We start from the raw sequence: 12,727 nt of genomic DNA on the forward strand, positions 1-12,727 counted from the left end.
ATGGCTGCTGCCCCTGCAAAGGGAGACCCACATGGTGGGAATGAGAGGTGGACAATGGGACTCCCAGGGGGCAGGACTCTGGGATCCTCCCCAGACCCTGCTTTGTGTTTTCTCTGCAGGACTGACACAGCCACCCCGCCCCCAACAAACACCCCTGCTTCACGCCAGTACCAGCTGTGGTCACAAATGGTTAATTACCACCCTGAGGAAACCTTATCAACCCACTGCAAAGGGAGTCAGAGTTCCCCTCTGAGAAGTCCCTTGGGTGCATCTCCTCACTGAGGAGGATCTGGAGCACCCTGGTGGGACAGAGAAACTCCCAGAGAACAGGTTTCTGGGCTGGCCTCATCTCCATAACCTGTGGGAATGGACTACTGAGCCTTCCCAGCAGTTATGTCAGATGAGCCCCCCACTGGCCCTGGCTCAGTTCTGGGGTGGGTCTGGTGCGTGACCCTCACTTCCATCTTGATCATGGTTCAGGCACAGAGATGACTTCAAATACAAATAAAATTCATTTCCACCATGGATCCATTTGTCAACAGCTGAAATGTTGAAATGCTTGAACTTGACTTTCAACCTTTCCCAGGAATTTTTAAAGAAATCTGAACACTCCAAATCATCCACAGTGGCAAATGAACTCTGGGATGGCATGAGAAATGAGCAAAATTCTGAACTGAGTACTTAATAAATGAAGCACTTGACAAGAACGGGACATGAATTTGGACAGCAATAATTTTGGGGTTATCACCAATGTCAAGTTGAATCTATATATGTGTTCATATATTATATATATATCTTTCTTTAGAAATGCAACTTTACAGCTGATTTTTAAAAAGCTAATAGAAAAGTAGAAATTGGCAATTATTTTTACGTTCCCCCCACCCCCACCCCCAAATGAAGCCCTGTTAGGATGTAGCAATCATATGAAGACGAGGCTCTCAATTCCTCTATAAACTCTTTGGTTCTGTGGCTCGGGCGAGGATGTGTCACCAAGACCCCTAACCCTGACCCTCATTCCCCTTCCCTCCCCTGATGATGAGACTGAACACAGAAGGAACCTTAAGTCTAAGGGATAAGCAAAGAACGTTCAAGTGACAATATCATCCCCCATGCTCTGCAGAGCAGAGCAAAGAGAATCATTCACTATCCCAACATCTTAAACTTGGAGTTTATGGAACCTTTTGAGAGATCCCATGTTGGGGTAGAAAGCCGTAAAACAAAATGAAAGGGAAACAATAAAATCAGATCAACGACCCTTTCCTTTTGTTGCTCGGAAACAAAATTGATTACCTTTACACAGATCAATGGCGCTATTAGTATGTTAGCCAGGCAAGAGGAGATAATGAACTGAAACAAAAGGCGTGAGAAATCCTCATCTTTGGTATTGTAGCTGTTGAGGTTTCTGTTGCTCTGTTCCGTGTTCTTTTGAAAAACTGCATAGGCACAAATTAAAGACAATCTTCAACTTTAAGATTACCTCGTGAGTTGTCACATGAAGCAGCAGCCACTGAGGCTCTTCCTTATTTCCATTTTTATCTCAACCCTTCCTTTAAAATCTGCTTCCAAAAAATGTCCCAAGAGGTCTGTTCGAACACAGTGTGTCTCGTTGTTGTTTTTTGTTGTTGTTGTTGTTTGTTTTTTGGCGTGCTTCCTTCTTGTCGATGGTGATTTCACTGATTTATGTGTTTACTTATTCATCTTAAAGGGACAGTTTTGTTTGTTGCAGAAGTAGGTGCAGAAAAAGTTTCTTTGGTTTCAATTAAGTAATTCATAAAAAAAAGTCAGTCTCAAGTGTCTGTTAAGAATCATTGCAGCGTTTGGCTTGCTCTGAACACCCCCATGGTGCCCACCTGGGGCCATTCACTGGTAAATATGCACATCATGACCTTTGCAACCTCCCCGAGTTCCGTGGGCGCTCTCCTGCGCGCTGTTGGAAAGTGACAGCCAGAAACCACAGTGGTGTGGCAAAGCCACGCCCTGGTGGCTTGGCTAAGTGTCCTTGGCATTGCCTGTCCGCTCAGCCTGATGATGGTCAGCCAAATGCAAGAGCTGAATGCCATTTGGAGTTGCAGAGGTTTTCTGATTTCTAAAAGTAATCACAGTATTTTTATGCTAGAAAATGGCAAGTAACAAATTTCTTTGGTTTGCAGTATTCTGCTTCTTTGGTGTGCTGTGTTTTCTCCAGTTTTATTCAACTGTGTTGCTAGGATGACTCAACAATGGAAGTGATTTAGGACTAGATGAACAACATGTATGGTGGTTTGAATTATTTCTTTTTCTTGCTAGAAAACACTGAAAATGTCCCTACCGATGGGATGGACAAGAGAACAACCCAAATCTGAAAGCGTGAGAATGAGTTACATGGTGGTCAGGATGCACAGTAGGAGGAACCAGGTGACTAATAACCAAGAAGGATACATTAATGATCTAAAAAAATCTAGATCTTTTTAAATGCTGCATTTGCTCCATGTACCGTACCAGTTAAATTGGCCTCCTGAGTGTGCGTCTGCCTTGTGTACAAACAGAATTTGTAGCAAACTGCAAAATGTGCTTGAAGTCGTATTCCCAATGATTCCTGAATGACTTCACAATCGGTGTCTTGAAAATCCAGATGTGGCGAATCCCAAACCTTCCTTCTCTGTTTATCTTCGTTGTGCTTGATACTTTGAGCTCAAGTGAACTGATTTGTTGTTTTGATGGATACAAGACCACGTGAGATTTCCAGGAGGTAAAGAAAAGAAAGCTGTGAACCGGATCAACTTAAAGCTTGCAAAACCATTCAATGAAAAGATGCCTGAGTTAAAAAAACAGGTCCTTGGATTTTTTTTTTTTTTTAACTTCCATATTTAAAACTTGTGCTCAGTATTTATCGCTCTGATTTCTTTATGGTATGGCTGTGAGCTTTGATGTACTGTGGTATAATGAGGCTAAGCACGTGGAAAGCAAATGAGGTCATTCTGGTTGCTAGATTCTTCTCTTAATGTAACATCTTGGGATCCCCAAATCAGGCCGAATTCCCACCTTTATTTCTGGGAACTCGGTCTGCAAGAGGGTGATAGGACCCGATGTAGGACTGTTGACATTTTAGGCAATCCTGAGCTTGGTTGACACTGCACTGAAATGAACTTGCTCCAGGAGGCCCCATTTGGGTTTCTGAGATGCTTAGCATGCTCAGAGGACAATGTCCAGTTCAAAGATATTCATTTTCAGCTTGTACTGTGGACTCAATAGCCATTAAAAACAAAACAAAAAAGAACACCTGGTCTATGATTACAGCTAGAAGTTTCTTTTCAAGAGAATTGTGCTTTCAAATCACCAGTGAAGGGCCCCAACTAAGAATCCGTGTCTTTTTCCTTTGTATTTCCTTTTGGAATCTGTTGTCCGTGTTTGGAGGTGACTTGTGCCCGGCTGAGAGTCCTCCCATCATGCTTTGGTACAGGTGCTGGCAGTGGACGAGGAGCCCCCCGTGCCCAGGTCGTCCTGCCACTTCTCGAGGCTGCGGCGCCGGGCGTTCATGAAGAAGTTGCTGACAGTGGTGAGCTCCAGGCCCAGCTGCTGGGAAATGGTGATCTGCATCTCTTTAGATGGGCGCTTGTTCTCTTTGAAGATGGCGAACAGCGTTCTGCGTTGGAGGTCAGTGAACACCAGGCGGGATTTCTTCTGGGAATTGTTCCTGTCTTTGTTTGGTTCTTGCTCTTTGCGTTTGCACGCTGGGAGGGAAAGAGAGGAAGGACAGAGTCAGTGCTGGCACCTGAGAAAGTGATCCGCTGAACACATTGACAGAATCATAGAAGGGGATGTAAACCTCAGACTCTATTGTGCAAATTGCTCAGCTGTCAATAACCAGACTTCCCAGCTCATCTCCGGGGGATGGGCCGCCGGGGTGAGTGGGGGAAGGGAGAAAGGAGAGAACAGCAGGGATGCTTCACGGCTGGTTTGGAACCAATTGCTTCCTCCTTCACCCCACCCCCAACCCCCAGCACACCCCTGTAAGTCTCTCCTTAATTCAGGTGCTGGGAAGGGAGCAAACTCCCGGTTAGGCCGTCCGTCCTCTTTCACAGCCACCCTTGACAATTGTTTACAGCTGATCCCAAATTACTTTGGGGAGCCAAAACTTAAAAGTGCATAATTTTTCAAAATCAAAGCTTCTACCCACGTGACTCAAAAAATTGTTAACAGAATGAAATTAGAAGTGACAGAATGATGGTATCATCCCAACCCAGATCCCCTTCTTCCAGACTTTTGAAAAATTAAGAGGGAAAGGCTGTGAAAAAATCGGTTTAGTCGATTCCAATTTGGCTAGTCTGAAGGAAAGCCGGTATAAGAAGACCAGGGCTTTGCTCAGGGACCAGATGCCAACCCACTTGGGCAGGGGAACTGGCAACATCCAGACCAACATTCATTTGTGAGGCCAAGAACAGAGACAGGGAAGACACATCACACAAATGCCCTTGGACCCATCCCTCCAGCCACTCCCTTCTGAGCAGGAGGGGAAGGGGGGAGGAAGAGAAGAAAGGATGAGAGACCAGGGGGCCATGCATGCCTGAGCACACGCACACTCCCCTCATTCTGGGGTCTCCGGCGGGGTCATGTCCAAGGTGCAGAGACGCAGAAGTCCAGGAGGCTTGCTTTATAACTCTCCCAGTGTCCGCCTACACCTGAGCTGCAGCTCGGGCTTCTTTCTGATTCATTCTGACCCACCTGGGTTTCCCCGTAGTACCCTCAGGCTCTCGTGTGGATGATAAATGATAAACCCCTGCTCCGCCTCTCCACCCCTCCCCCCATCGTCTTCACCTGGGTGTTAGGAGGGTTCTAAGCAGGTTGGATAGGACAAGTGTTACAGCAACTCTGGAGTGTCCATTTATTTGCAGATGAAAGCCAGCCAGCCAGCCATCATTCTCAGTTCTGGTGCCTCAGAGATATTCTCTGAGGGAAACAAGTTAACTTCCCGCCCCTATCTTTGCCTTCAAGACAAAGCCATTCAGAAAATGGGGGTCCTTTGATGTCTGCCAACTTGCTTACACAGAGGGGGGAGCCTGGAGAGCGCCCCCTGGTGGCAACAGAGGGCGCATGGCCCAGGGGAGGGCTCCAGGCCTCTGCAGCTTGCAAGCCTGGCACAGATGTGCCTTCTGCCTCAGCTTCCCTTTCAGGGGAAACTCTCAGAGCAAAGGGGAGCCCCAAGGAACAGGTTTCTAACAGCAGATATTCAGACCAGCAGGTAAAAAAAAATGGTCCTAGAATTGCAGGAGTTTAGAGACCATGTGGTCCAATCTTTATTTCAGATATAAGGAGAATGGCGCTCTCAGAGGTAACACGATTTGCCCAACACAGACCACAGCTGGTCAGCGACGCTCCCTGAGAACCCAGATTCCCTCACTTCTGGTCCAGTGTGGCTTTGATTTCCCACTTGGCTATTAGAAGCTATCTTCTGGGGCTCTGAGTCTTTGAATTTACCATTCCTGGCCATCTGTTCTGCCTAGGAAGGAGCCTGGCAAAGGGACACGGTAGTTCTGCTGCACAGCTGTATGCCTGCAAGCTACCCAGGAAGGTGTAAGCGGCTGAAAACAAATATTTAACTCTGGTTGGAAACATCTGGCCTAAAATGGCTAAGAGAGCCAGCTGCAGCCTCTCCTTACTTCCCACTCAAATCATCTCAAGGACCTAGAACAGCGATTTGGTTTTTCTTTTTTAAATGTTTTAAGTTAAATTTATTGGAGTGACATTGGTTAATGTGATCATATGGGTTTCAAGTATACATTTCTATGATATCGTCGTCGGCAGCCGTCCGTCTCGAGAGGCGATGGTGTAGCTTCTTAAGAGTCTATCTGCACCGCCGAGAATGGTTGTGTAGTCCGACTCGGGAGTGACACGGTATCTGTCTCCTCCCATGTTGAATCGACATCTTGCGATGACGCTGGAGTGTCCTCTCCAGTGAAGCTGAAGCTACAGAGCCTGGGCAGGGTGATATGGAGGGTCTGCTGTTGCCCATGCAGCAGACCCCCCCTCTCTTCGCAGCTGAAGGGTCCAAGGGAAAGATGGAGTCAATACAGCTTGGCTTCAGGTGTGCCACAGGAGTTGCCGGTGTTGACTACAACGTCAAACCGCTTAGGGACTCCGGCTCCGGATTTTCTGTCAGGGTTTACTCCCTTAGCCTTCCCCCTGAAGAGGTATGCCGCAAGGCAGCAGAGGTTTTTTGGGGTCAGAGTTTTTCTTCTCTGATGTGCCCTGACTGGAAGATCGAACCAGCGACACTTAGTTCGCAGGCCGACGCTCAATCCACTGAGCCAAACCAGCCATTTCTATGATATAATACCTGTATATTGCACTGTGAGTTCACCACCCAAAGTCAAACCATCTTCCGTCACCATATACTTGGCCCTCTTCACCCTTTGCTCCCCACTGACCCCCTTCCCTCTGGTAACCACCACACTGCTGTCTGTGTCTATGAGTTTCACTTGTATATCCCACATATGAGTGAAATCATATGGTTCTTAGCTTTTTTTGACTATTTCACTTAGCATAATATTCTCAAGGTCCATCCATGTTGTCGCAAATGGCAGTATTTCACCTTTTCTCATGGCTGAGCAATATTCCGTGGTTATATGGACCACATCTTCTTCATCCAGTCCTCTATCCAAGGACACCTTGGTTGTCTCCATGTCTTGGCCACTGTGAATAATGCTGCAGTGAACATAGTGGTGCATACAACTTTATGAATAAATGTTTTTGAGTTTTTCAAGTTGATACCCAGGAGAGGGATTGCTGGGTCATACGGTAACTCTATTCTTAACTTTTTGAGGGAACACCAGACTGTTTCCCATACTACTTGTATCAGTCTACACTCCCACCAGCAGTGAATGAGGGTTCCTTTTTCTCTACAACCTCTCCAACACTTATCACTTGTCTTGTTGATAACAGCCATTCTAGCAGGTGTGAGGTGGTATCTCACTGTAGTTTTGGTTTGCATTTCCCTACTAGCCAGTGAGGTTGGGCATCTGTTTATATGTCTGCTGGCCGGTTATATGTCTTCTTGGGAGAGGTGTCTTTTCAGGTCCTCTTCCCATTTTCTAATTGGATTGTTTGTTTGGTGTTGAGTTTTATGAGTACTCTATATATTTTGGATATTAACCCTTTGTAGGAGCTGCTGTTTACAAATATCACCTTCCATTTAGTTGGTTGCCTTTTTGTTTTGTTGACAGTTTCTTCTACTGTTCAGAAGCTTTTTAGTTTGATATAGTTCCATCCATTTATTTTTGCCTTTACTTCCCTTACCTTTGGGGTCAAATTCATAAAATGTTATCTATGACCAAGGTCCATAAATTTACTATGTATGTCTTCTTCCATGCAATTTATTGTTTCAGATCTTATATTTAGGTTTTTGATTCATTTTGAATTAATTTTTGTACATGGGGACAAACTGTAATCTAGTTTCATTCTTTTGCATGTGTCTTTCCCATTTTCCCAGCACCATTTATTGAAGAGGCTTCTCTTTCCCATTGTGTATTTTCGGCTCCTCTCTCAAAAATTACTTAAAAAAAATTTTTTTAATTGATTTTTAGAGAGAGAGAGAGACATCACTTTGTTGTTCCACTTATTTATGCATTCATTGGTTGTTTCTTGTATGTGCCCTGACCAGGATAGAACCTGCAACCTGGGCACATTGGGACAATACTCTAACCAACTGAACTAGCCAGCCAGGGCTGGGTGCACGTATATCGAGAAATGTTGTGTGTTCTTGATGTAGTGCCCCCTTTATCATTATAAAACGTCCATCTTTGTCTCTTGTTACCTTTGTTATCTTGAAAGCTATTTTGTCAGATATAAGTATGGTTACACCTGCTTCTCTGAGGATGCCATGTGCCTGGAGACACCCCAAATAAATTTAATGAAATAAAATAAAAACTCCAATGAGATATCACCTCATACTTGTGAGGATGGCTATCATTAAAGAGAGAGAGAGAGATGCTGGTGATGTAATGATGCTCCTGAGTTCAGCCACACAGGACTGTTGGCCAGCCCTTTGTTCAGACAATGTCATGTCCCTCAGCTTTTAATGTTCATTATGTTCCACGTAAGCTGGAGTGTGTCTTCAGTTATTTTTGTTTTCATAAAAAGTATGCAGATATGCCTTTTGAGCCATCATAGAATAGAAAATGCCTTCCTACAGGAACTACCACTCGAACTGCGTAAATCCGAGCATCACAGCTGCAGTGTCGGTTTTACTTTTAATTTCCTCCAATATTATTTGTTCCTTGGTTTCCTCAACGTTTTTAAGTATTTCCCATCTCCTGCCATTTTTAAGTAAATTACGCAGAGTTCTGCTTTCTTCTTAATCATTCTGTTTGTTTCACTGAAGCCATCTCTTTTTTCATCGCGTTGAGATACCAAATGATTCTCTAAAATGTTCTTTACATTTCTGTAAGATCTTTTCTGATGGACTTACCTGATTTTAGATAGTGGTCTCTTTTTCTGTTTTCCATCTTTTTTTCATGTTTCCTTTGGTCCTGTTTATTCATTCTCAAATGAGAAAGAACCGGCCAGGTGTGACGCGGTCCAGAGGAGGGGTGTGTGTATTCCCCACGACCTCCCTTCAGGATGTTCGAGCCCTCACCCTCTCAGACCTGCACTAAGTCACCCACTCATATAACTGACCCGGGTCTGACATCTCACGAGCTTTCTCATAATTGGGCCCCACTGGCCAGCCACGGATTCATCTCCTGCGTCCACTCGCAGGTTGCCGACAAGCTAGTTAAATGGAGCATGCACTTCGATCCCTAATACACCACACACCAAAGCCTCCTCTTGTCCCGACGCTCACCAGCACACTCAGGAAACTGCACCTCCCAGGGTGTGACCTGTCACCACTGGTGTCCCTCTTGCACACACACACCCCCATTTTTTCCCAATTGTTGATGGAGAGTTGCAGTTCTCAGAGGGTAGGTGGAGGGGTATGGACCACCCTGGCTGTTTCAAAAGGCATCACCTATCAAGCAGGTGATGGCTGCTTAATCTGACTTTCTGAACAGCTGGAGGCGTCAGGTGTTGTTGTTTTCAATCTAGTTCCGCTGGCCTGTGTTTAGGTGGAAATTCCTCAGAAATGCCCCCCAATACAGGTTGACTGCAGTCCTACTTTTCAGTTTGGCAAGTTTTATCTTTTATTCTAGATTGGCAATTTGCAACCTTTTTCATCTCATGGCACACACAAAAAGTAATTACTAAAATTCTGCAGCACACCAAGAAATATACAATATTTTTTTGCTGATAAATAGGTATTATTTTGATTCATTCATACTGGACGGCTCTTGTTGTGTTAGCTGCTGTCATTTTTTTATTTGACAGTCTAAGAGAAAAGAGGTCAGTGCCCATGACTAAATAGTCATGTATTGCATGTTTTAAAATTTCTTGTGGCACACCAGTTGAAAAAACACTGTTCTAGGATGTCAGAGGAATGGCAGCAAGAGAGATCCCTTGGTCTCTCCCCCTGAAATTTCAACAAGTTGATCAGCTATCACTCAAAAGATTCTCTGCTCAACATACAGGCACACCTGAGAGATCTGCACCCGGAAGCATCTAAAGCTGTGCCAGTGAGGACAGGAGAGGTGCTAAGGGAGTAGAGCTAGCTGGCTGTGCACGCAGCCCTGCAGCCCTGCAGCCAGGAGCTCACGGCGGGTTCGGCTGGAGAGGGGAGGAAGCTGGCAGTGGCTGGCGCCTGCTTTAGCTGGGAGAAGCAGGGAGATGTGGCGCGCACTCCCGTGGGAGTGAGCAGTGGAGGCTGTGGATGAGCCCAGAAACCTGGGCAAGGACATAGCTCAAGGGTTCTGCCATAGCTGCCAGGTGGCTGGCATTCCAGACAAGGAAAGAAAGCCACAGAGCGCTGCCGCTCCATAGACTCCCCAGTGGCCCTTGATGTTGGGTTGCAGAGCACATTTGCTGCAAACCCAAGAACTGTTACTACAGAATCACTATCCCCCCTGAGTAAAAAGGGTGCTTTCTGTGACTGATCCCCAGTTGGGGCACATGATATGGGGGGTGGAAGGGGGAACCCACGGAGGTCCAAAATTGCCATTATTGAGAGGGTAAAACAAAGAAGGTGGCCAGATTGCCCTAGACAACCCCATCCCCAAGCATCAGAAAGCATCAGGGTTATACTGATGGCCAGGGAGGTCAGCTTTGGGATTTCACAGAGCTAAAATAACTAGAGATTCAGCACCACCTACTAGAAAATATAAAAAGACTTCTGGGCCACTACTACATAGATGCCTGAGCAGAAAAGTAACCCTCAAATACTATTAATAACTAAGGTAGCAAGGCATCTCAGAAGAAATGAAAAAATTCCAGAAAGCAAACTTGAACACATGGAAATACGTGATGTAAATGACAGAGAATTCAAGATTGCAGTTTTGAAAATATTCAATGAGACGCGAGAAAACACAGACAGGCAATTTAATGCACTCAGAAAACAAATTAATGAACAAAATGAACGCTTTACCAAAGAGACTGAAACTTTCAAAAATAACCAAACAGAAATCCAGGAGATGAAGAATTCAATAAGAGATCAGGAATGAACTAGCGAGCACAGGAAACAGAGCTGACCCAGATGGATGAAAGAATTAGTGATATCGACAATAGAAGCCTAGAAATGACACAGAGGGAGGGAGAGACCTGAGCATTAAAAAACAAAAACAAAAATGAAAGAGCTCTATGAGAACTGACTCCATCCAAAGAAAACCAATATAAGAATAATGGCATATCGGTATCAGAAGAAGAAGAGAGGCAGAAGGGAACAGAGAGCCTAGACAAACAACTAATGGGTGAGAACTTCCCAAATCTGTGCAAAGAACTAGATCCTCGAATCCAAGACGCAAACAGAACACCTGGTTACCTCAATCCAAAGAGGTGTTCTCCAAGGCAACTTGTATTAAAACTGTTCAAAAATTCAACAAAGACAGAATTCTCAAAGCAGCCAGGGAGAAGAAGGAAATGATCTATACAGGAAAGCCCATACATCAGGTTATCATTGGACTTCTCAGAAGGAACTCTGCAAGCCAGAGGAGAGTGGAACCACATATTCTAACCACTGGAAGAGAGAAATTACCAGCCAAGACTAATATAGCCAGCAAAGCTATCCTTTAAAATGAAGGAGAAATAAAGACTTTTGCAGACATACAGAAGACCCCCAGTGCAGGAAACATTCAAGGGGATTATTCTACCTGAAACAAAGAACAAAAGGTCACGACACTATGAGTCAGAGCACCAACAAACTTACAGCACAAACAGGGATAACTTGTGACAACAATAACATAAAAGGAGGTCAAGGTCTGAATTTGAAAAGGAGGAAGGAGGTCAGATGCATTCAAAAGAAAAAACAACTACAGTATATATAACTTTCTTTTTCATAAACCTAATGGTAACCACACACAAAACCCCCAAAACAGAGACACACAGCTCAAAAAAGGAAACAGGAAAGATGTGTGGAAAACCACCAAACCAAATCAACAGACGGGGACATAAAGGAAAAGAACTAAGGGAGGCTCAGAGCGGCCACAAAACAAAGGGTAAAGTGGCTGTAGAAAATCCTCGTACATCGATCATTACCCTAAACGTAAATGTACTGAATTCACCAGTAAAGAAGCACAGAGTAGCAGATTAGATCAAAAAACAAAACCCAAGCAAATGCTGCCTTCAGGAGACACATCTAAGCTGCAAACGCAAAGGTAGATTCAAAGTGAAAGGGTGGGAAATGAATCTCCAAGCAAATAACATCCACAGAAAAGCAGGTGTAGCCATACTAATATCTGACAAAATATATTTCAAGATAACAAAGGGAATAAGAGACAAAGATGGACATTTTATAATGGTAAAGGGGACACACATCATGAAGACATAACAGTTCTTTATATGCACTCAATCAGGGAAACCAAAATATATAAAGCAACTACTCATAGAACTAAAGGAAGAAACAGACCAAAATACTGTCATACTTGGGGACCTTAATACTCCATTGACAGCTCTAGATAGATCATCTAAACAGAAAATCAATAAAGAAACATCAGCCTTAAATGACACATTAGGCCAAATGGATATAATTGACATTTACAGGGCCTTTCATCTCAGAACATCAGGTTATACATTCTTGTCCACTGCACATGGAATATTCTCAAGGACGGACCATATGCTGGGTCACAAAACTAGCCTCAACAAATTTAATAAGACTGAAATCATACCAAGCATGTTCTCTGACCACGTTTTGAAATTAGAAATCAACTGCAAAAAGGAAATAAAGAAACCCACAAGTACATGGAGATTAAACAAAACACTACTAAAAAATGACTGGGTCAAAAGGAAATTAAAGGTGAGATCAAAAGATACTTAGAGACAAATAAGAACAAGAAAACCTCTGGGGTGCAGCAAAAGCAGTAATAAGGGGGAAATTTATATCATTACAGGCCTACCTCAGGAAGCAAGGGGCATCCAAAGTAAACAACCTAACACTGCATCTTAACAAAAGCAGCCCAAAGTCAGCAGAAGAAAAAAAAAAATTAGAGCAGAACTGAATGAAATTAAGAACAAAAAGACTCTACAAAAAATTAATACAACACAGAGCTGGCTCTTTGAAAAGATTAATAAAAATTGACAAATCCCTCTCTAGAATCACTAAGAGAAAATGAGAAGACTCATATAAACAAAATCAGAAATGAAAGAGAAGTTACTACAGATGTCAGAGGTA

General features: G+C 44.0%; 1 protein-coding gene and 1 long non-coding RNA gene across 2 annotated transcripts in view; one reads left to right on the forward strand and one right to left on the reverse strand.

Moving 5' to 3' along the window:
- Nucleotides 1-2,032: 2,032 nt before the first annotated feature.
- Nucleotides 2,033-12,727, reverse strand: part of ONECUT2 (one cut homeobox 2) — a 39,893-nt gene continuing 29,198 nt past the window's right edge. The window contains exon 2 of the mRNA XM_090285460.1: nt 2,033-3,710. Within this exon, the coding sequence (XP_090141586.1) occupies nt 3,424-3,710 (287 nt within the window). The 3' untranslated portion in view covers nt 2,033-3,423. The remainder of the gene's footprint in view (nt 3,711-12,727) is intronic.
- The window catches only part of LOC150002523 (uncharacterized), a 42,619-nt gene continuing 32,764 nt past the window's right edge, over nt 2,873-12,727 (forward strand). Inside the window, exon 1 of the long non-coding RNA XR_016512704.1 lies at nt 2,873-3,633. This is a non-coding gene — a long non-coding RNA (uncharacterized LOC150002523). The remainder of the gene's footprint in view (nt 3,634-12,727) is intronic.

The sequence above is a fragment of the Furipterus horrens genome, unplaced genomic scaffold, assembly GCF_987537825.1.
Source record: "Furipterus horrens unplaced genomic scaffold, mFurHor1.1.pri manual_scaffold_8, whole genome shotgun sequence".
In the NCBI taxonomy this organism is placed as follows: Eukaryota; Metazoa; Chordata; class Mammalia; order Chiroptera; family Furipteridae; genus Furipterus; species Furipterus horrens.